This window comes from Cyprinodon variegatus, unplaced genomic scaffold (genome assembly GCF_000732505.1).
Source record: "Cyprinodon variegatus isolate N-32 unplaced genomic scaffold, C_variegatus-1.0 Scaffold11, whole genome shotgun sequence".
Taxonomy (NCBI): Eukaryota; Metazoa; Chordata; class Actinopteri; order Cyprinodontiformes; family Cyprinodontidae; genus Cyprinodon; species Cyprinodon variegatus.
Genome location: NW_015150464.1, coordinates 2802508 through 2827030, shown reverse-complemented (window position 1 = coordinate 2827030; position 24523 = coordinate 2802508). Strand labels below are relative to the sequence as shown.

Sequence of the window (24523 nt, the reverse complement as noted above, 5' to 3'; positions counted from 1 at the left end):
ATATCAAAATTTTATTAATCGAACTGTTTAAAAGGCAGTAATATCTATTGTATGAGATGGATAAAAATAATCAGACATTATATAAAACATTTTTAAAATAACCAGCCAAATTCCCAATCCCAATTAATCTGCATAATTTACTGATTTTTCTTTTCAAAATGTCCTGCATAGCTGGTCACTCTCTCTTCATCTATCTGTTTTTTATTCCCTAAGTTATAAACTGACCAGAAAGGGCAACGTCCCTCCCCTCGACTAAACGTTCTGTTTAGTTCAAAGCAGATAAACTCTTGGCCAATTGCTAATCTCTTGATTGAACACTTGAAGACAAAGGTTATCACCAAACAAATTTAGTTAAGGCAGCGAGGGGCGAAGGATCTCAGCAGCACTCGCAACTGATCTAATCAACTACACAGCTAAGTTGATTATAAAACTGTGGGTCTGAAGTGCAGATGAGGGCTGGGGAGGGGCAGAATGGTGGAGATGAGAGGAAAATCACCAGGAAGAGAGGACAGGAGGGGTGAGCGGCAATCTACAGAGGTGAAAACAGATGTATGAGAAGAGAAGAGTTGTGTTGAACAAAGCTGCTCACAACAGGCTGGAGTCAGGAACACTAACAGATTATACTTTAGGGGCAGCAGTCGCCATGAACTCCACTGCTGGTTCAAAGCAGTGTGCTGAAACAAAAGCTAAGGCTCAAGAAGGAGTAAAACTACAGAGCGGAGGAGAACACAGCTAAACTCAGAGGGCTGTGGTTAAGGTCGGGTTTATAAGCAGTCCAGCGTGGTTCTATTGGTGCCAAAGCGTGATGTGGTTTACAGCAAAAACAAACAAAAAAAAAAAAACAAATCAAACAAAAGTGGTTTGGATTCATTTCAATAAGCTTTTAACATTTTTACATTTAGCATAACAGCCAAAATCATCAGTGAACAAATAATGAAAAAAACTGAGGCAAAACTCTGAAAAGTATGGAGTGCATTTCTGTTCAGATCTCTTTACTCGAGAAGAACCTCATTAAAATGAATGAAGGCCCAGTTGTTACTGGAAAATAACACACATAAACCTTACCTGAAACATGTACATGGCACTTTTGACAGTAATCTGCACATTTATACTTGTAATTTCTGCAGGTCAGAGCCCTGGGGATGTGCCGCCACCAGACCTGCCAAGGAACCTCAAAATGTTCACTAAACATTTTAAAACGATCATTTGCTGTTCCTCAATTTTATTTTTGCAAATTAGCCAATAACTTCAAAGTGCAGTGTACTATAAAAGTAACATGTACATGTTTCAAGTAAGGTGCATTTGCGCCTTTGCAGCTGACCACAGCCATTCCACTCAGTTAGAGCTGTTCCACTCTGTGCACTGCGGTCCATGTCTGAACATCCTAGATGCACTGATGTTCTGCAGCATACAGCACCATCTCCACATAAAAAGGGAGCAGAGCATGTCATTTGGGAAGGAAGTAATTTTAATCTAAAGAAAAGTGGATCCGGTGGAGTTCAGAACTAAAAGACTACATATGCTGTAAGAAAACTTTCTGTTGATGCAATTAATCAACAGCCATAATAATTATGTGTATCTGAATAAAATGTTTAAAAAAGACTCTAATCTGATCCAAGAAAAACAAGGTACAGTAAGCTGATTAGAAAGGGCAGGAAGACAAGACGGTACTGTCCAATTAACCACTTTATTTGTTTATTGACCTATTCACAGCCTATAATTACACTGCTATAGAGAGGTGCAACAGGGTACCTGACAAAAACCGTGGCACAACTTCACCTCCAGTGGAACCCCGGCGTAGAATAGAAGATTAGAGCATAATCAGCATCATGAGGACCAATAAACACAGCATGTACTCCAGCTAAATTGGTTGGGGGCAGGTTTAACGCAGGGGTAGGTTATAAAATGAAACCCATAAAACAAATTTTCACAGAAATCTGTGCCGTTCATCATCTGAAAGAAGAAATAGCACAGGTGCAAACCTATTAAGACAGTCCTGACAAGGCGAGGATTAACCAGATAAAAGCTAGAGTCACTTTTGAGGAGCTGCAGAGATTCAAAGTTTAGGTGAGATATTCTGCCATTTATTTTTATAGAACAGCTCAATTAACAAAAAAAAAAACAGCTTTTGTTAAAGGAAAGTCATCATTAGCTCCATTTAAAGTTTGCTTTAGGCTGGTGGGCTCTTGTCAGAACCAACTAAAATCTTAAACACTATCTGTAAAAAAAAAAAACTAAACATCAATCAAATATGCCATTCCTCACAGTGACATGTACTAGTTACAGCATCATGCTTAAGAGGATGCTTGTCTTACAGAGGAACAGGGAGGCTGTCTGTGAGCTTATGTGCAGATGGGTGGAGATAAATGTGGACATATAGAGGATGTAAATGTATTGATACTGGTGTGTTACAACCCTAAATATACATCCAGAGTTGCATGGAATGTTTTACGTCGAAGCGATATGTTAGACAAAGTCCAGTCAAAATATCTTGTCCGGATCTAACAGCAAGAGGATCAGCTTCCAATGATTAGATTAGCCTGAATCTAGATATGAACAACACTTTCAAGAGTTTTATTTCTAAATATTTCCCCCCACCTAATGATTATGCACTGTTTGCTGTTGTGAAAAGTCTTGGTGTTATGGGTATATTTACTAGGAGCTTTGATAAACCCAGCCAAGAGCAGGGACTACTACAGTATTATCTTTAAGGGTCTAAAATTCTTTCCTGTGTGTCCCTTCAGCTGTGTTTCAAAGCAGTATGTGTAAAGTCACCAGTGGGAGGGTGATTTTGTCACAACAGCAACCCAACCGGCACAGAAGCTCTGACAATCTCTACAGCAAACAGATCTCAGCCAGAGCTGCTCCTGCTCCACAGACAGACATACCTGTTCTTTCTCTGACAGCCTGTTCCTCAGTATTAAACCCTCACACAATGAGCAGACATGCACAGTGGCAGGAAGGTGAAACTACTCCTGAATACAGCCCCGAGCTGTGCTCTGGAGCACGACAAAACAGGGGATAGTGTTCGTAGACTGAAACGCCACTGGGACCAATTAGACAGCGCAGAACGGCACGCTTCAGAACCAGTTTAAAAGGCCCGCTTCTAGAAAGGATAGCTGAAGGGGTGGGATTAGGTTGTTTTTTTTTTATTGGGAGAACAAGGGGATCTTTAAGTGTAAGCTGGACAGAGGTTAGGAGTTTTGCATGTTAAGGATTACGTGGCAGCATCTGCTGCCTCTGCCAAATGTGCTGATCTAAAGCAGACTGAAACACTGATGCTGAACAACCTGAATCCGTCCTTTTCAAAGCAGCTGCGTGTGGCATTATATCACCTTAATTAATCAATGTCATGTTAATGTGTGTAAACGAATGCAAATGAGACACCTGCTGTGATTCATTGCCTGTAGACTTGAAGGTGTTTTGCGTTAGTTTTAGTTAAAGATGCTCAATTTCTGCATAAAACATTGTATTGTCCCTGCAGCACAGCCACTATTCCTCTTAACTACATTTTTTGATAAACAGGTTATAATTAGTTTAATTTTTTTTTGCAACAACAGTTTCAAAAATATTCACCAAAGGGATGAATGTCAGATTTTTTTCTGGCCTTAGAGGAAGCATTTAAACCTTTTGTATATGAGGTGTGAAATAATCATAGGACAAAAACAAAAAAAATCTGCTGGGACAACATTCATTTCCACACTGAAGTTAGCTTTCATTCCTAACCAAGAAATAAGCCACTTGTTCTACAACACTTTGGGTTGGTTTAAATACTTTTCAGTCAGAAAATAGAGGTACAAAGTCAGCACGACAAGTGGAGGCTTTAAAGGCTCTAGACATAACCCACTGTCAACCAAAGAAGTGGTAGTATCAAGCTGTGGGACTGTTTTGTTTCCAAAGCTACTGATGAACTGTACAAAATAAACTGAATGACAGAGAAATAACTTATCTGGGTAGAGTATGGAGTAGTTGTTTTTTTTTTGTTATTACTGTGAATATTACAAATGGAACTATGAAAAACTTTGAAATGAAAAATAGGTTTTGAGTTATAATAATAGCTGTTTTCTCGAATTTTGTTTTTTTAAAAATTAAACAGAATATATATATTTTCAAGTTTTTGTTTTTATTTTATTTCTCTTGAGTTCTCAAGAAGGGCTCTCCTTTTGAGGGAGGAAGAAAGGTGTATTTTTTTTTTTCTGCAAAGATCATTATTCTTCACTCTAGATGAAAGCTTGACGTTAAAAACGTCGTTTCAACCAAATTTTAATTTTAAAACACAATCTGAAAGAGAGAAATGTGAAAAAATAGAATATGAAATCTGAGAAAAAAGTTTAAAAAAAGGTTGAAAAAGACACGAAAATATATATTTAAGAAAAATCTAACATAGGAAAACAGCAACTTTTTTGATTGTATTTAATTTTTATCAGAAATCATGTTTATTAATTCATTTTTTAAATTTCCATGTACAACACATATTTACTTACAATAATACTACTGTAGGACATAATTCACTCCATGGTAAGATACCAAAAAATTTTACTTATGTAAGAATAAGAAAAGGGTTTGAAAAAATGGCTGCTTATGTGCTGCATAATTGTTGCCTCATAACATCTGATTGAATACTTAGGGTTATATATTTTGATAGAAAGTTATGTGCAAACTCTGGTGTTTTATGGTAGAAAATTAAATACAACAAAATAAAATTATTGCAATATTAAGGCACAAGTACCACTTTTCAAAATAAATGATTTACCATAAAATTATAAAACAAAACTTTACAGTAGGTAAAGCATATACAGTGAGGAATGGTTTTGGGTATGGGGTATTGCAGTCTAACAAAAGACGCCAAACGACCCCCATTCCAAATGGTTTGACCCCTTTGTCTGTTCCACTTTGCATGTTTTCAAAACAAAAACAGGACTTTGATGGGCTGTTGTATAAAACTTCGAACTGAATGCTATTCCTGACATTTTGAATTGAAAAAGCTTCCTGGATGGGAAGTGAAACATCTTCAAATTTGGAAACCAAGTCCAGTGGACTGTTTTTAATATTTTTTTTTTTTTTTGGAATATGGTACTGATGTTTTTCCATTAGAGAGTCCCAAAAAAAGGTCTCCAGCTAAACTAAAGGTTAATTAGAAGCTCAACTTGTTCTTACCTGAGGACTTCATTGGGGTTGCCTGAGATTGGGGTTTTCTTCTCTGGAGCTCCATGGCATTCTGATTTCAGCAACGTATGAGGTCCACGGTCCATCATCATCGTGGAAGTTGCCATGGTGATGATGGCCACACCATCCCGAACACGGGCTTCCAGACCATAGTCCCACTCGTCGTAGGATACGGAGAGCAGACCTGTGTGGACAAAGCAAGGGGAAAAGAAATGTGATTCGAAGAAGCTTTGAAAAAAACAAGACCCTAAATAGAAACCATGAGTGAACCCAACTTAATTGGTTTATTGTGAAGGAACCGAGAAACCAATTTTTTGGGTTTGAATAAGGACTCAGAGAGATTAAATGCCAGACCTGTTAAATGAAAAAGAAAGTTACTTAACAGGAAGAAGCTAAATATCTCAGAAAGTGTTAGGATTCCAGTTTGTGTAGGTTGTTTTTTTGCGTTTTCCTCTCTCCACCACCAGGCGGTGCCCTGTCCTCGTTGGGCCTCCCTGCACACCTGTGGCTCGTTGGGTCATTACCAGAGGAGTACTTGAGCAGCGGGCTGTCACCACCTCGACGCCAGAGTGTTTGCCAGGATTGGGAAGACTTCCTGTATTACTGGATAAGCCTGGACCTTCTACCCGTGGAAGGATTTACTGAGTCTCACTGAGCAAGAGGAAAACCTCCACATGATCCGTTCAAGTCCAACCCTGGAAAACCAGGTGACAGTCCGCTCCTTTACTCCTCTGGGTCGAATGTATGTCTGCCTGTCCGCTCTCCAACGAGTTCCCTCTTCTCTGGATAAAACCCCCACAAACTGGATTCAAGGATAAACCAAGAAGTTTCCGGTTGCGGTTCACCAGTCTGCTGAGTTCCAGCATTGTTTCCCCATAGAGTTTTAATCTCCATCTGTGTTTGCATACCTACAATAAATGTGTTAAACTTTTACCCTTGGTCTCTGAGTGGTTCTCTGCATGTGGGTCAGATCTTTAAAGCCCACTATGACAGAAAGAAGTGAAGAACCCAGAATGATGTCTGCCAATGAAGGTCTTCTTTCAGTTAAGGGCAGAGCTCAGTATATCAATAAGGGACGTGGAAAGATAGCCAGGACAGTTTAAAGATGAAAACCACAGTTGACTGAAAAGAAAAGGTGTTTCTGTCACATTTGCTTTAGTGATCATAAAGCTGATCGAACCATAAATTCTACTATTCTGCAGAAAACCATGATTAAAAGCAGTCTTGGGTTATGAAGCACACAATACCTGAAAAATATCAAAAAGTCCATCGCTAAAGGGCTCCAACAAGAGCACTTAACAAAGATTATTGAGAAACTAATTAAAAGTCTGCAGCATGACCTGAAAGGCTAGAAGTACCTTTGTTATGTTGATTTAAGACACATCTGAAGAGCCATATATTTTAACTTAGATGTAAAAGACCTAATGCTAGTGATCACAAACACTTGATAGCAGTTTTTGCTACGAAGGGTGGTACAACCAGTTATTAAGCTAAGGTGCTTCCGCCTGTACACAAAGGGCATGGCAGGTCTGAATAGCCTTCCTTAACAGGGGCCTACAAGGTGATTTATTCTTCCCATGTGGACGTAAGACAAGAAGCAGTTCAGCTCAAAAGGGTGGCAGCAGTAGTGGAAATTCTTAACTAATCTAACTTTTTTAATTCTTAGTATACAGAATTAACAAGGAAAGGAGAGGAAAAATACATTAATATACTAACATTAAGGATGACAAATGTAGAGTTTATACACTCGTCTGAACTAGTTTTTGTTTGTTTTGGGGGAGAAAGGAGAGGTATGTGTCTCAGTTAAACATTCGGAAGTCTCATATCTTATTACAGATATATAACAAAAAAAGCCATTTAATGTACGTATTAAAGTATGCATATACTAATTATATGCAGAGCCTTCATTGATTAAAGGTATAGAGGAGGTTTTTTCAGGAAATGTAAGAAATGCCCAATTCTCTTTCTGAGTAATTGCCCATATGCAAGATCACAACACACTCTTACGCGCCATTATGCAAAAGAATCTCCTAGATATACTTTGGACTCATTGCTTTCTTCTGGAGCCTTCTGGAGACTGTTTGCCTCGTGCAACTCAGCCTTTTTAAACGTATGCAGGGAGAGAAGTGTGGCTACAATTAATAGCTGAAGCTGCGCAGTAGGAGCACACATCGGTGTTAGGTCCATGTCACAGAAATTGGCATGCGGAACAATCAATAGATAAGATGATCGACTCAGAACTCAAAGCCTAAAAATTATTTTCCACTATAGCTTTAATCAGACATCATGTGTAAACATTTTTATTAGCAAGGTCTAATCTGTCGTCAGTGATTTATTTAAGGTATGTTGATGTTGTGCTCATTTATGTACAGTGTGATTAATGTAGACCGACCCTGAATTGGTTCTATATGATTTCAGCCACCCTCTGTCTCTGCTCGCCATCCATATGGAAATTGTTTGGCTATGCCCCTGTTCCTTAGTAAAGTAAATCATTATCTGGTTTAAACACTTGTTTGATGACCTGACTCATTTGATTGAGACGAAAAAAAACAAAAAAAAAACAAAACAAAAAAACAGAAGAAATCTTTCAGGCGGAAATACATGCAGTAAATGTGTCATTGCAACAAAAAAAGGTCTTACAGAAAGGAGAAGCATTTCTTTCATTCAAGACAGGAAACTGGGTATAGATTTATGATTCAGGGAGGCTTCAGAGTGGATAAATACCAGTCACATTCTGCCTGGCTGAGTGTCTATCACCTTTCTTAGTTTGTCCATCTGTCTGTTTATATCTTTGTCTGTGTCTGCTGGCCTTTGTACTGTCTTCTGCCTGTCCATTTGCCTTGTCTAAATCCTAGTTTCAAATCTTTAAAAACACGTGTTTGTATTTATGTTTTTTTTTTGTGTGTTGATTTTTTTTTTTATTGGCCAGCTGTCTCAGAGATCTCTGCAGGTTCTCATGGGGAAACCTGGCTAACTATTGCCAGGAAGCCTGATATTCTCCTTTATACCATTTTGTAAACAGATGTTTAAACCATTCAACATAAATATTTAAAGCTCTAGATAATGATTTATCATACAACTTTGCCATTTTCATACAGCTTGTTTCAACAAAACTCACCAGCTCACAGCTAATAATTTGCTTTTGGCCAGTATTTTGTTTTGATACAATAATAATCTAAAAATAAAGACAAAAAAGAACGATAAATGTCGATATATTTGGAAAATCTCCCAGTTATGTATCTGATCAACTGCTGTCATTTTGTATTCAAATCTATTTTGTGATTTTCATCCATAGTGTAATTAACCAATGACAAATCATCCCCATTAATTGATGAGACACAGTGTGTGCAGCCTGGTGCACAATGTTTATCTCCTTTTAATGACAAGCTGGTGTCATGATTTGATTGTGTTTGGATCTAATCACTCTTCTCCAGCCTGACTTACAACAACTCTAATTCTACCAGGAATCATTTTAGAATATGGTGTTGGAGCAGCTTGGGTGGTGATATTTGTAGAACCATTTCTGAATTAAAACCAGTCACAGGAAAGAGGTTCCCAAAGTGGGGATACAGTTAAATGTATGAATTAAGTAATTAAGTTTTCATTTTCAAAGAACAAATTTATTTAAAAAAAGACACAAACATATATATATTTATTAATAAATATAACATGAAGTAAATGTATTTTGAAGCGGTCACCAGTCTGATGCATTGTTATTTTGTGGTAAATTCTTAAAATCGTGGACTTTTAAGACATAAAACATACATTTCCTTCAATTAAAACAATTTTATTATGTATCTAAAGTCAGCATCCAACTGGAGAGTGAGCTTATGACTTAAGTCTTTTGCAGCCTCTAAAAGTTTCCTTATTGTCAGATCCATCATCCTATTAGCTCTAACCAGGTTCCCACAGCATGATGCTGCCACAGCTGCCATCTTTCATGTATGGAGATGCATTTTCATGCTGGTGTGCAAAGTTAGTTCTTAGAGTAGAGTAAGAAGTTCAATCTTGGTTTTATATCACCTGAGGACTGTCTAGAATATATCTGCTGTGTTGCCGAAAGGGCCAGTAATAAACTGTTAGCAGGAGGCCGTTATGCCTAACACACGGAAAACGATCTGCCCCATACAGTGTCTGCAGCAGACACTTTACTGTATGGCTGACTTTCAACAAAAGATTTCATCCAGCCATTCTTCCATAAATGGTTAATTTATGAAGTGCAACACTAAGAGAATTGCTGTCAAAAGTTCCTTCCCACCTGAGTTATGGATCCCTGCAGCTTCCCAGTGCTGTTTGCTCGCTAAAATCTTAGAAAAATCATTTGACATCTTTGCAGTTCAGCTGATTTTATTCACTGATACTGTATGAAACTGCATTTTACAAACTGCATACTAAGTAGGGGAGATCTCTTGGCAGTTGCTAGTACTGGATCTTATTTGGAGGTTTCAGAGATACAAATACATAACTCTACTTTTTTATTTATTAAAAGTGTATTTTAATTTGTAAAAGTGACATGTGTCATGTTTCCCTCTGTGCTGGTATATCACATATATTTACAGTAAACTGCATTGAATTTCAGGGTGATATTGTCACAAAAACCAAAAAGAACTGTAAGAATATACTTTTAGCTACTTGTTATCAAAAAAATAACTGAAACCACCCTCTGCTTAGGTTCACAACTGAACTCAAAGTGTCGTAAATAGAAAAAGATCTTCATCTGGCCTGTTATTGATAGCATTGTATCAGCACCACTGTATAAATCTATCAGGGTTATCAGAGTTTCATAGCTGTGCATCTTGAAGATTAAAATTCTGCAAATAGGAGGTGATGCACCATTCAGAGGGATCTATTCTTGTAGCACATTGGATCCCTCCAGTAGCGACAACCTAAACATTTAGGCCTGAAGCAGGATGCCAGGTAAGACAGGCAGCTGCTGTAAAGCAAATGCTTTACATCAAACCTTTAAATACGAATTCAGTTTTTGAAGAACTCGTAAACTCCAGTACAAGCTCATAAAATCTGCAGGATGTCCTTTTCAGTATGTTACAGTCTTATGGATTAGAGGCACAGGTTAAGTCCTCCTGCCAGTTTTCCTTGCTGTCCATTTCTCTGTCTTTCATTTACTCTGTCCCTCTCTGCGTCTTTCATTTGATCTGCATCGATCTGACAGTGTATGACCACATGTCAGCCAGTCCGCTAGCATGTCAGTGGGCATAAATAGACAGGCGGCCTGGCAACCTGCCGTCCTCACGGGGCCTCGGCACTGACAGCTCCGGCCCTTCAGGACCACATCTAGAAATCACACAGTCTTGACACTTTCTTCATGCTCTCTTCCATATTGTTCCTTTTTTACAAACGTCACTTCTGGTTTCTTATGGGAACGATTCCTATCTTGAAAGCAGTGGGGATGTATGTAAGTGTAAGTGATGCATGCTCTGAGGTGTTTTCCTAGGCATCATGGGAACATGCTGCCTGATGCGTATGGATTCATACCTCTCTCAGGACATGTGTAAATGTCAAAACACAGTCAAATGAATAAGTGACGTTTACACTGAATTGCGCTTCCGCTTCTGTGAGGCCTTTTACCAGAAAGAAGCTGGTGCTGATTAATAATATTGTCTTCCTGTAATATGCTCCGATACAGAGTATGCAAGCAAACAATTTAAACACCATCATTACCAGCTATTGACATTACTAGTAAGGATGTGCAAAAAGCCTTAAAAATATTCCTCTTTTATTGCTGCATGATGACACCCCATTGAAAACATTTACTAAGATCCAATCTTTAATTTGCTGACATTTCTGTTAAAATCCACCATAAGAAGAAGAAATTGCAAAAAAGGTGTTGTTTTACAAAACCAGTATTAACAACAACTAAAGGCTTTTTTTAACAGTTATCTTTAAAAATGTAAATACATAATTATAGTGATTAAAACCTTTTCTAACTTCACCTTTAGTTAGTAATTATTGTATCTTTTCTGTTTCCTTGGAGTATAATTAGGCATAATGTAATGGTCTATATCCCTTAGCCACTGAGAAAGGAAACATGTATTTTAACCAAGGCAGATGTGTGTTAATCTTCATGAAACTGGAAGATGTGTCCCTAAATCTGCAGATGTCTACAGACAGAACAATTATAGTCATTACAGTCAAATTGTATTACAATAATTTCATCAATTAAAAAGTTTCCTTTTTCATAACAGAATTATATTTTACGTTTTTTAGTAAGAGCAAAATTAGAATGGTGATCATCAATACTCATAGGAAAGTCTGTCTCACAAAGCTCAGACTTTTTTCTCTTCTTTAGTGGTCACTTTCCTGTTAAAAATATTTATGATTGTTTTTAACAACAAAGTGTTTGAATGGAACTGAACTGAATCTGTTGTGTATTGTTTGTTTAAAAAAATATAAGCAGAAACGTATTCAAATTAAGTTATTTTTATGGGGAAATGCAGGAGGAGTTTAAAGATAAGCTACATTAGCATAACTAGCATCTCTTGCAGCTTTGAAGATCTGGTTTATTTTTGGGTTCTTGGAATAAACATTTCTTATTTTTTTCAGCTACATGTAGTAAGATTTAGTAAACTAAATAAAACCAAAAGTAATATTAATTACATTTAATATGAAAAACCAAGTCTGTCTATCCATCCATCCATCCATCCATCCATCCATCCATCCATCCATCCATCCATCCATCCATCCATCCATCCATCCATCCATCCATCCCAGTCCTGTTTTTGCACTGTTGGAGGAAGCTGGAGTACCCAGAACATGCAAACTGTGTATAAAGTAATATTTTTATGAAGCTGAATTATCTCAGCATTGGCTTGTTCACAAACACATGAGAATCCATCTTGTCCAACGTAAAGCGTTCAAGACCAACCCAAAATGGGTAGCAATATTATGGCTTTATTTCTCCAAACAGATTGGAGCAGTCCAAGACTGATAACGAACAAAACCTGGGTGCTAGTCTAAAGGTTTGTTCATACCGAATGTGTTCTGAGCATCAAAGCATCAGCTTTACATGCAAAGTCTACAGCGAATGGTGTTAAGCAGCTTAGAGAGGTCCTGGTGCATATCCGAGCATTCTGGCATCCCAGCGTCCGAGCTTCCCACCGTTTGATGATGGAGTTCAAAAATCTGAGCTTTTGCAGCTTGACGCAGAGCATCATCCAATCAGAAAAGCTGATCCAGGAGGGTTTTTTGGGAGACAGACATGCAAGCTATTATCGCTTTTGCAGAACTGTGTGCATATGTAAAATAAAGCACCAAAGGTTTAAAAAAAAAAAAGAAACTGGGAGAATGGATTGTTATATACAAGAAAAAGTCAGTGAGCTCTGATCATTTTCATTGCACTAAACCATTCTTTATAAACTATGACGAAACAGTTTGTAAATTAACAACAAATGTTACAACGTGCTGATGAAAATGATTTGATTGTATATTCTGGTATTTGCAGTTTTTCCATAAACCTCCAAAACACCTTTCATTCACTTCAAGCCGCTACAAACGGCAGCAGGAAATCCCAGACAGGCTGGTGACAGGTTAACCAGCAGTTAACAATGTTCAAAGTTAGCATCTAAAAGACTGTTTTACAGTGTTTTTTGTTTTGTTTGTTTTTTTATACAAAATCTGGATCAAAATTATTAAATTAAAATCTAAAATTATTTAAATAATAAAATTTTAAGTACAACGTTAAATGTGTCCTTAAGAGATATGAAAGAGGATTCTATCTTATTTTATTTTATTTTTATCTATTTATATTTTTTATTTAGAAACTCAACAGCTGATTCATCAGCTGATCAGTTTTTTATTTATTTCTTTTTATCAGCTGATCAGTTATCAAACCCTAACTTTAAACTTCTGTACACACGTGTCAATGTGATTGGGTATTCATTCCTGCAGAGTGACTAGACCACACAAGAGAACCTACAAACAGAGGTGGAATACAAAATGCAAAGAGAATGCTGGTATGAATGAGGATTGTGGAGAATAAGTCAGAAACTAAAAAAAAAAGAAGTTAAATAAAAAATAACAGAAACACAACAAATTAAAGAAAATGAAAATGCACATTTGACAATGTGCTGGATCCCAAGAGCACAACTTAGTGAAGGCATCATTGAAATTGCCCCTGAGATTGGAAGGCACTTCATCACACACAGAGCAAATTATTAAGTGTACCAAGAAAGCAAATTACCCCCACAGCTAGCATGCACCTTTTGTTGAACTCTGAACCATAACTCATCAGTTGCATGCTATGCCACAGTGTCTATTCTCCCCATGCTTGTTTAGAGCTTGGTGCACTTGAATGCCCCTAAAGGCATCATGTAGATTCTCTAATACCAGGTTATGAGGAGAGATAAAAGCTTACTGAATAATATCAAAGGCCAAACGTGTTTATGCTTTGATTACAGTAGAACTTGTAACCCCTTGAACGGGACTCTTTTTTCCGTGGACATGAGTTTTTCTAGATGTCAGCAAGTCTTTCATTCTCCTAAACATTGATCTCAAAGTGTTTTATAACAGCTATTAACTAACAAACTACAAAGCTGTCGCAATTTTTAAAGACTTTTCACATAAACAGATTTATTATTCGTTAGTGTTGCATGACTGACTGAAGGATGAAGTGTATTTGGTATTAATCTTTCAGGTTTTAGCTTAAATTTCCACATTCAAGTTGGAAAATTTAACAAAAGTTCAAAGGCCTCTCACCAAACCAGACCTAAAGCTTTCAATATGTTCGCCTCACATAAAAAGTAGACGTTTTATAACACAGCTGATAAATGGTTTCAGATAAATCTCATAAAGGGTTTCTGATTCAATCTTTCACAGTTTGTAAATTGGTAGCCAAAATGTTTAAAAATACTAAAGAAAAAAAATGCATCACTTGTACTGTTAGCAACTTGCATTGCTAACAGTGACTAGTTTGCTCTGTATTTGCTCCTGGATTAATGTTGTGCATTCCATCAGGTCTAATGTGTTTGGATCTACTATACGAACAATAAGGAATTTATGCATCTCTTCTAAATACCACTGAAGCCACCCAAGTGTTACTCAAGTAGTACATTAGCAAGGTTTGAGCACCATGGCTCTAACAAGGACTTTAAGATTGCCTTAAGTTTTAAGATAACTTTAAAGGTATTGTGGAGAATTTTGGCAAATTTTTTAAAAGACCCGCCCTCTCTACTTAAAAAAAAATGCACATGCACCTGTACCTGCTCCCGAGAGGGAACACCTATTAAGCACACGCGAGAGCATGCACGAGCCCATCTCTCCTCGTCCACGCACTGTTTAAAAGTTGCTATTTTAGTCGCTCATACAAGCTACTTTCCAAAACAAGTTTTTCAATTTTTCCACTATTCAGATTTTAGCACCAGTAAGTGAAGAGCACGTAGGGCGGCCTTATGTAAACATATCACCAGAAGGATTAGAAGGACCACTTATCTAGATGATCCACCTGGAAGAAGAACATCCTCCTCTGTACCTGTAAATTAGCTCTGTTTTAACCATTTGATTTAATTTATTTGTTATAATGAGCATGAAAACTGCCCAACACTTGCTATGTTTATTCGGGAAAATAATCAGACTGAAGGCCATGTTTTACGTAAACATGTCAGACTGAGGATTTTAATCCTATTCTAACAGATCGGAAGGAAATTTCATTTAGAAAGAGAGAGATGATTTTAGTTGATTATCGTTCTGATATGGATCCATGTACACACCTATTAAGATCTACAACAGCATGATGTTTTACCCACATTCTTACAGAAAATTAGGCAGCTATAATTAGTTACATATAACTGACCATTGAACTATATATAATTGATCGGATCATTTTATTTAGTATAAACTGAGATTTTAAGTTCAGGTCAGCTTAGGTATATTTAGCTACTGTTGAAAAGAGGACCCCAACATCCACCGTGAAGGTGTAGTGGATACACCAAAGAAGAGGAGGAAGGTGATCCAGTTGGGTGAAATCGTAGTTTAATAATATATTATCAATGTCTACAACGGATTATGGCATGGCAGCTTCATGCCGCTTAAATGAGTAGAACAACACGCAGATTAAGTCTGATAGAAAATCTGTTAAGCCGGGCAAACACTGTGCGGTTTTTTTCAATCGTTGCAAGAAGCTGCAGCTCAAACCGTACAACAAAACTGCAGGGTATAAAAGTTCACAGCTCACAATGCATGTTCTCACAATGTACGGCGTGACGCTCTGATGCGATCTTCCGACGGCCAACTGAATTTCAAACATGTTTGATTTTCTCCCAGCCTTAGGATTCCTGAACGGTAGGTGGTCATGAGAGGCTTATCGGCCCTCGTTACCCCGCTGTATATTACACAACGTACGACAGGCCATCAGAACATGTGAACGGAGTGGAGCGCCGTGCAAATCCCGCTCCCCGCTCAGGAGGATGTTCGCTCATTCGATCCAATCTCAAAAATTCCACTCAAAATCCGCTCCCCTGTCACCTTAATTTTCCTGTCACTCCCGGCGAAATCGCTCCAAGCTCGCTCAAAATTTCAGAAGGCATTTTCTGACAATTTTCCCTCATGTAATTATGCCAGGGCCCCGGGACACACGGCGTTTGATTTAATGATGTGACAGATACATGTGTATTGTGTTATTTAACTGGCTGTTAAATGGGTGCACTGTTTCCCTGTTGGGAACGTAACACCTCGATCCATTCATGTTGCCCCACGTTTCCTATTTAATTACTAATTTATTTTACATCAAATAAATGTTATTTTAAAAATTTTATAATCCAACATTTTTGTTGACCTTGTCAGCGCATGGGAGCAAACTGGAGCGGAGCGAAATCCTCACTCCGGCCTTTGAATTGAAAACCACTCTCCACTCCACCATATTTCTTCCACTCCGCTCCACCGCTCCATCGAGGCTCTGCTCCGCCCACATGCTCTGTGCACCATGAGGCTGAAATTCGGCCCAATCAAAAAAAATTCTTGCACGACTGGAAATTCGGCCCGAAAACGGCAAAAAACCATACAGTGTATGCCCGTCTTTACCGGCCACATAAGAGGCAAAGACTCATCTTGCAGCATTACAACTACCCTTAGAATGAAGCCAGAGCTGCAATTAAGTGTTTTAGGTCAAAACATATGCATTTGAATTGCTCAGACACTGATCCTCCATAACCAAGTTCTGCACTCTTCTTTACTGAAAAGGTCAGTCAGCCTTTTCAGTAAAGAAGAGTGCAGAACTTCAGTGTGTAGATGTGTCTTGCAGTTACAGGCATACCTGCAAGGGTAATTGCCAGCAGTTTTACAAGGCATCACCTTGGGAAAGCTGAACACAAATGTAATTCAGTAATTGAAAAACATTAATCACATAATTTGTGTTGGTCTATCACATAACAACCCATTAGAATATAATTAATTGTGTAGCCCTTCAATAGTAAAATGTGAAACTGTTTGAGAGATATTAGCCCCCTTCACCTTGGACTGCACCTAACCTGCAGCATAAGATCAGCGATCAGCTTGGCCTGCTAAAATCTGTCTTAAGTTTCAGCATATTCAATTTACCATGATTTATACACTTTCTTTTCCATTCGGTGTTGTTGTTCAAAGGCAGGCTTGCTTTGACTAACGTGTTTTGGCGCTTTCGGTGCCTTATTCATCATGCATAAAACGAGAAGTTGACATTTCGCCTAGTATTTGTCATCACGTCCCATTTGATTTATGCCATGATAATTCAGTCTCACCAAAAAAAAAAAAAAAAAAAAACTGTATGCAGACACTCCACAGTTCCACTTAGCAATCAGTCAGGCAGTACACAAACAACACGATTATCTCTTTGGCCACATAAATCAAGAGGAAAGTCATTATGGGATTTAAATAACCAATACGGTAATGGCTAAAACTTTACAAAGTGGAATTTTGATTTGGAGCAAACACTAACGGATTTGGTTCCCTTGACTAACGTGAAAACATCCAGTTTCACACACTACAGCATAAACACACGGCTGCATTAATCCATTATTTTTCTCTGGTGCTCTAACGCGCTACCATTTAGAGTAAATCATCCACAGATGTCAAATAAGGGCGCAGAGGTAAAAAGCTTGAGTTACGGAAAACCATTCCCCTGAAACTGCTGAGGACAGGGATTGGTTTAATTATCACTGTAAATCAACAAGCCAAACACCAACAAATGATCAGGCTCTGGTATACCGAGTACTTACACAGCCCGACTGTGTCCCAGCGAGGGGAGCAGACTGAAAGAAAAGAATGTTCATTTGGTAAGAATGGCAGCAACACCACCAACAATGAAAGGTTTTCTCTTCCCACTGGGAGCTGGCCTTCCTGAAAGACTCTGTCCACCTAAAAGAGCTGCAAGTTGTGTTACATTTGGCAGCCTGACAGGTGCGCCTGACAGACTGCATGTGCAGGTTGAGTGCTTAATACGCCTCAACTCAGAAGTCACTGCTGTTGACCTTCAAAGGTTAGAGTGACATCCAGTGGTGATGTGGGAGGAGACAAAGACAAAGAGGCTCCCAACTTGTCATTATAAAAAGGTCGCTTTGTTTCTTTTCTTTTTACACAGAAAAAAAACTCCCAACATCCACATTTAAAACCACTTAAAGTTACATGTTATATGCTTTGCTTCTGTGGGATGACAAATGGTGCTTAGGTGTATTTATTTCAGTTTAACTGTCTTGTAAAATGGAATAAACCACTCTTTCTTAACAAATGGTCCCTGACTTAAAAATGGGCAATGGTTTACTCAACAGGTTTGGAAGATTTTGAACAGAAAGACAGCTAACATTAAAGATCAAGGCTGTTTCTCAATCAAGAACGTGAGTACGAACTCTTGTTCTCACCAAGCATGTTCTTGCCCATAACAAAGGAAAGCATAGACTTGGGAAGAACGGGAGCATGCAGTATAAACATGGGTCAATTGGATCAGAAGCGTACTGGTGACATCACCACACCCTCAGCTCATCTGGAAGAGCATTTTCCCTCCTGTTATTGATAATAATATATCATTACTTTTTTTATTTAGTCAGGGAATAATTATTAACACAGTCAGAAACACATATAGAATGAACACTTTGTCCAATAAAACAAAATATTCCCATCAGAGCCAGCAGTACTTTACACACGGTTCTTAAAATGATTTTAAAATGTATTTTTTTGTAAAACAACAGAAAAGAGAACTTTTAACTTAACACTGAGCTCTGTGAGTGCACTACTGGAAGCTGCTGCTGCAGCAGTGCATGCTGGGACAGCTGTCAATCTGGAGAACAGACAAGTCTGCTCTGATGCATGCTCAGTAAAGATGGAAGGGTGAGAACAACAATTGGGGACTTTGTCCGTTCTCGATCTTGTGTTCTTGTGAATTGGAACATTGCTAAGGCTGAGGCTGGTAACATTTGACAAGCACACAAGAACGAACAAGTACATATATTGAGAAACAGCCCAAGATTTTCCACTTTTTCTGTCCTACCTGTAGGAAACTCTGCAGGCACTACAACAGTGTCTCCAGCTACCAGCGAGGGGACAATCCAAGTGTAGCCATAACCAGTGATCCCAACAGAGTGGGCCACCTCGAAGATGGTGTTGGCCTCTTCTTTTGTGCAATAGAGAAGAATCACGGGGCTCTGGAGTTTCTTCAGCTGGTTCTGGATCTTTGAGTCGCCATCATCCACGGACATGTCCAGCAGAAGAACTTCCTCCATCTCCCAGCCAACAAAGCTGTTCTCAATGGTGTTTCGTATCTGAGGGAGATACAAGTACGGTTATGGGAAAACACTTGCTAACACAAGTTAATAAAACAGTGATACTTTAAAACTGGTACAGAGGAATGAGACTATAAAAAAACTGGAACTTGTATCAGCTCTAAAGACTTTGTGGTTGAAAAAAAGAACTAATGACTGACTATGACACCCACAAAAAAGAATAAAATTGCCTGTTGTTTGTAAACTGTTTGTCCTCTGAAGTCTAAATGTCTGACCAGCAAGAAGGAAATTTCTACTGAAACTCTTCTGAGAGTCGTAATTCTGAGTCGAAAGTCAGGGCGACATGACCGCACTTTGGTATAAATAATGGCTGCTACTCGCATCTATGGTAGTAGAAAACCTTCTGACTGTTTTTACCATTTCCTCCTGATTTACTATAAAGTTTAGTCAGGCGTATACATTCTACTTTTCAATGTTTAGAAGATATTTCAAATCTGCATATATGTGCTAAATATTAAGTAGAGCTTCTAATTGTTATGGCTGAAACTGGAAACTTCTAAAAGTTTAATACATTTTTCTTGTTATTGGCACCTGTTTGACTCCGAAAACAGTCTCCTCTAACACCTGAATGCAATGCATGTCAAAAATTATATATTGCTCTTTAATTCAGTTTAATAAAAAAAAAATCTCTATTACTTACAGTAAAAATCCTGTCCTGGGACAGTTGGTGACTTACTGAAAAAGCGCTTTGCTTCTTGTTTCTTATGTGGGTGGTTTGAGATATAATTTTGGTACTGCCCTATTTTTAAGCAGGTCGTTTTTTTGCAGGCCAACACTCGGCTATACAAGTGGTGTTAGACAGATTAAGAAAATGAGAAATGATGCTAATTAAACATGAATATAGCCAACATGGTGGTTGGGAAATCTTCCAGGTGATAATCTCAGGAGACTAGCTGAGCTCCAGGTCAGGAGGAGGGCTCCAGGGTAACATCTAGCTGCTTTGAAGATTTCTTTTTAAAGAAAATACAGAAATATCTTCTGAAAATATTACAACGCTTTGACCTTTTTTCACATTTATGCACAAAAAGAGAAAAGAAAAACAGATTAATTGTTTTGTACTTTATTTAGATGAGTAACACAAGGAAGTAGGTGATTGTAAATTGGGTGGAAAATCATCGGTTTTGGACTTATGCTGCATCAGATAGTTTTTTGGGCTTTCCTATGATGCACTCTTAGTTTTATCCAGTAATATGTACCAGACAACTGAGCCTTAGGGTTATAATAATGAACATATTATAAGTCACCATATTTCTTATAAGTCAGCCAAAGTAAAAAGGAATGTTATGAACTTCACAGGATTAATCATAAATATATATAACTGAACAGGACTGTGAAATTTAAGCACTTTATCATAGGTAATTTCATTTTCATTGAAAATGAATATGACATTTTTGCTACTTTACATGTAGCAGAAAGGGAAGGAAAAATTGGCAACCCTTAAGGGCTGGTTATCCTCCCCGCAGCAGTGTGTCGCAGCGAGTTTGTCTCAGATATTTCTGATTTATGCCTAATATTAAAGTGTGGTCTGCTGTATGTAATTCCACTCCACAACGCAAGAGGGACAATCAGGAACTAGCTGTGGGTCTAGATCTGGCCGAGGCATTGAAGAAGTGGGGGTAAGTTTGTGTGACAACAGAGGGACATGAGAGCGAAAAAGAGCGGGGATCCAGGTGGAAAAAGGGTCCCTGCGTTTTTGCGCACCTTGCTGTTCTAGCTGGTCTAAGCTGGTAAAGTTACCAAACAGGAAATACGTATAGTGTAGCTGGGATGTAGATTTGACCAATCAGATGCCTCCTGTCTGCGGTCACCTAAAATTTTGGAGAGGTGCACCAGAGTGTCAGTGGAAGGGGGGGGCACATTTGCTTTCACTGCAACACCTGGTTTCTGAGTATAAACCAGCCTTTAGGCAGAAAGTGGAGCCTTTAATGGCAAAGATTCAAAATTACCGTGAGCTGAACTGTTAATGGTGGTCCACCTGTGGTACACATTACGCTGTCCTATCAAAAGTGCTGGTTTTATCATGCTGGGGAAATCTTCTGTTTTTACTAAGGAAAGGGAAGTTTGTCAGAGAAACCTTAAGCAGACTAAAGACTTTTCAAAGGTTTACCTCAGAATGGCATAAAGGTAAAGTAGCTAACTCATCTGTAAAAGGGTTTAATAATAACTTAAGAGGATGTGTGGGATCTAATTTGATTGGGCAATTAATTAACTATGTAGATGTAAAATAAAAGGTAGAGAAATACCCTAAAAACTGGCTATATTTCATTAACTACATTTTTTGGCCCCGATACCGATACCCGATACCTGGCTGTGCAGTATCGGCCGATACCAATAACATAATAATGTAAAATAATTGCCATCATGGCTTTGTCAAGCTGCTGCCTACCTTTGTGAAGCAGGAAAAAATCTAATACAAAGTGAATCCAGTAGAACTTTTTATTGCCTACCAGGAGTGGGTGACAATAGCTGAATAAACTTATGGCTCTCAAAATGGTATCGGTGCCCTATTTGTTGGTACTCGCCGATACCGATGCCACCATTTTAGGGCAGTATCGGGGCCCTGTCCGATACTGGTATCGGTATCGGTGCAACACTAACTACAGCTTAAATTTCCCCCCCCCCCCCATGTAAGTTATGCATTACTTTGTATTGGTCCAAAGTATAAGAAAATAAAACTACTTCAAACATTGTGGTAACGTAAGAAAATGTGAAAAACTTCAAAGGGTATCAATACTTTTGCAGTGCAGTGTAAATGCATGATCCTTCTGCTGCATGGCCTTACCTTAGTAACAAAGTCCTGATAACCGGGGTAGTACGTTGTGACGATGGAGAAGATGTACCAGTCATACTCCTCCATGATATTTAGTATGACAGACGCCTGCTGCTCGATGGAGGGGCCAAACTGAAAGAACATGGAGTTGTCGTCCTAGTAATAACAGAAACACACACAGAGGAACAAAGACAGAGTGTAAACGGTTATGCAACAGTATTGGACTGGACTTTAATTTAGCCGGCATTACACACAGAGGAGAATGGCCACTACTTAAAGGACAGTGGCGGGTTTTGTTACATTATTGGAGCGAACATTAATTTAGCTGCCTTTATTCTTTGGCTCACAGAGGAGAAAGACAAGAGGACTCCTGTGGACTTGTAATGACACCGGTCATGGTTTTCATTAGTTCCCTTTATGACGCCTTTAATGAGTTTGTGGCTGGAACAAATTCTGTGGACTCAGAGCTGCTGTCTTTAATCTTATCAGCTATTTTCATCAGTTTGTTTTATTATAAATCAACACTCCAACTTATGTGTAGCCTATTCAATATTAGATTCATAAAAGTAGGTGATATGCGTGATATTGCAGTCATTTATCCTGCAGAAACTCAAAGAAAATTCAAACATTTACAGACGTCAGCCCTTCGCCTAGGAAGTGTTAAACCTGAGCTTGACAGACAACATATACCAAATAAGAAAAGTCGTATTATCTAATTGACTCTTTAACAAAAATTTCTTAAACACTTATTTCTTGAGCCTGCGTGTTGCCACCGGTGTTGGCACCAGAACGTTGAGCCAGACAGAAGAAGAGGAGGAGGTGAGAACTACTAGTCTAGACACGGTCCTGCAGTTCTGCATCATTAGCTTGCTGCTGTGTATGTGAGTCACCGTGTGAGAGTCAAACTCCCTTGTGCATCATGTACAGCATCATGTTTATTTACCTTTAAAGTTCATGCTACAAACAGGCTAATTGATATGAATGAGTTTCCCATTTTTGTGTATTTTATGGTCGATTAAATGTTAGTTCACAACCAGACAAGGTGATACTGTAGGTGCCAAACTCTGCTAAATGCCAAGAATAAAATGACGATCAAGTGATGTAGCTGATTGATTGGAGAGGCGCTGTAGTTTGACTCGTTAACATTTAGTATTACTACAGAGAACATGTACTGCCCAACGCCACTATAAGCAGAATCAAGAGTCAGAAGGGAGAAGAATTTGATTGATGATCAAATGTTGATTTTTCACTGCAATGTAAAACATAAATAACAATGACAAAATGCCTTTGGTCTTATAAGCAGATGGGTATTTTCTGAACAAATTGTTTTGAGAAAAAGGAGCCTTTGAGAGCACAGCTCTGTAAAACAGATTGGCGTGTCTGATATCCAAAGGGAATGGATGCCTATTGATTACACAAGAAAACAGATGATTTTCTTGACAAAAAGGGTATTTCTAACAAGAAAGTGTCAAAAAAGGCATATCACTTGATATAAAAATAAAAAAGCAGAGTGTGCGTTCTCCCTTTACCTAAATATTTGTAGCCCAAGAAAAAGTCGGGTTTGTAAAATTAAATGAGTGAGAAGGGAAGATGTCTTCCACTCCACTAAAACTATCTCTCAAATGTGTTTTTTTTCTACCCTTAAGTAACAAACTGAAAAAATTCTTGTTTTTAAGATAAGAAAACCACGCTGACACACTTAAACCAAAGATTAGATGTACAGTTTTAGCAAAGTTAACAGCCAGACCACTGACCTAACCTTACAGTTGTTTGTGAGCATAAAGTTTTCCAGGTAAGAAAGAAAAGGTTTAGTTTTTGAGTTTTTTTATTTCTATGTGACCTCTGTCCGTAATAAAAAGAGTTTGCTGACATTTGTAGCTCATCCTGTTGACTCAGTAAAATAACTGCTCTCTTCCAGTATTCCTACTTTTATTCCTCATGTGAGCAAAATTTATAGGGCAATGCGTTAACCTCTTTAAATCACCACATATGGAAGGATTTAAGAAAAATGATTGTAATTGCTGACAGATGGTGTCCCAAGAATAATGTTCTGAGAATTTATTATCAAATTTCAGCAGAACTGCTTAAATAGAAACAAAAAGGAGTCCGTCTGTGTGGAAAGGTGAGACTTTTGGCTTGCATTTGCTACTGCTATGTTTTACACAAACACTGTGCTAAATATCATTAAGTTTTTGGTAAACCTTGTGTATAAATGGGCTGATCAGAAGTAGAAAATAACTATTTTAATCTCTTTTTCTTTTTTTTGTCTCAAGTGATTTTTTTTTGTACATTCAGAATCTCACTGGACTAATCAAAACAGTGCTTTTAAATTTCAGGGCACTGTGCCGATTTCACCCTTTTCATCAGCGACTATTCAGTTGAAAATTAATATTACTGTATTTAGTAATACTCAGACACAATTGAAAAGGAAAAGTTTTCAGAATGATAATGCCTCCAAGCAAAACACAAACTTTATGTACAGTCATGGTAAATAGAAATACACCATCTGCTCTCTGCTAATCCCTGTTCCAAAATTATTTAAATCTAACCTCAAGTGTGCAAACCCACTCACTGCAGATTTCCTTATGTCATTATTTATGAAACAAAGATGAAGCTAAATCCAAAAAAGTTGTGGAAAAACTAAATGCAACTCATAAAAAACTTAAGTTAGAGCTGAAGAATGAATATTATTCTGGGAATACTGGTATTTTTTTCATCCTTTTTCATTTTAGTCATTGTTATTTTTTCATGTTAACCATTTGAAAACTTTCTGACATGACACTGAACTAATAATTTAACAACATCTGGGAAACAGGAGGCATAAAGA

General features: G+C 38.0%; 1 protein-coding gene across 1 annotated transcript in view; it reads right to left on the bottom strand.

Annotated features, from left to right (window-relative positions):
- The window catches only part of grin2b (glutamate receptor, ionotropic, N-methyl D-aspartate 2B), a gene marked incomplete at its 3' end in the record, with an annotated part of 154446 nt that overhangs the window by 16571 nt on the left and 113352 nt on the right, over window positions 1–24523 (bottom strand). The window contains exons 5-7 of the mRNA XM_015380312.1: window positions 21709–21852; window positions 18635–18905; window positions 5158–5350 (exon numbers count right to left, since the gene is read on the bottom strand). Coding sequence (XP_015235798.1) covers window positions 5158–5350; window positions 18635–18905; window positions 21709–21852 — 608 coding nt within the window. The remainder of the gene's footprint in view (window positions 1–5157; window positions 5351–18634; window positions 18906–21708; window positions 21853–24523) is intronic.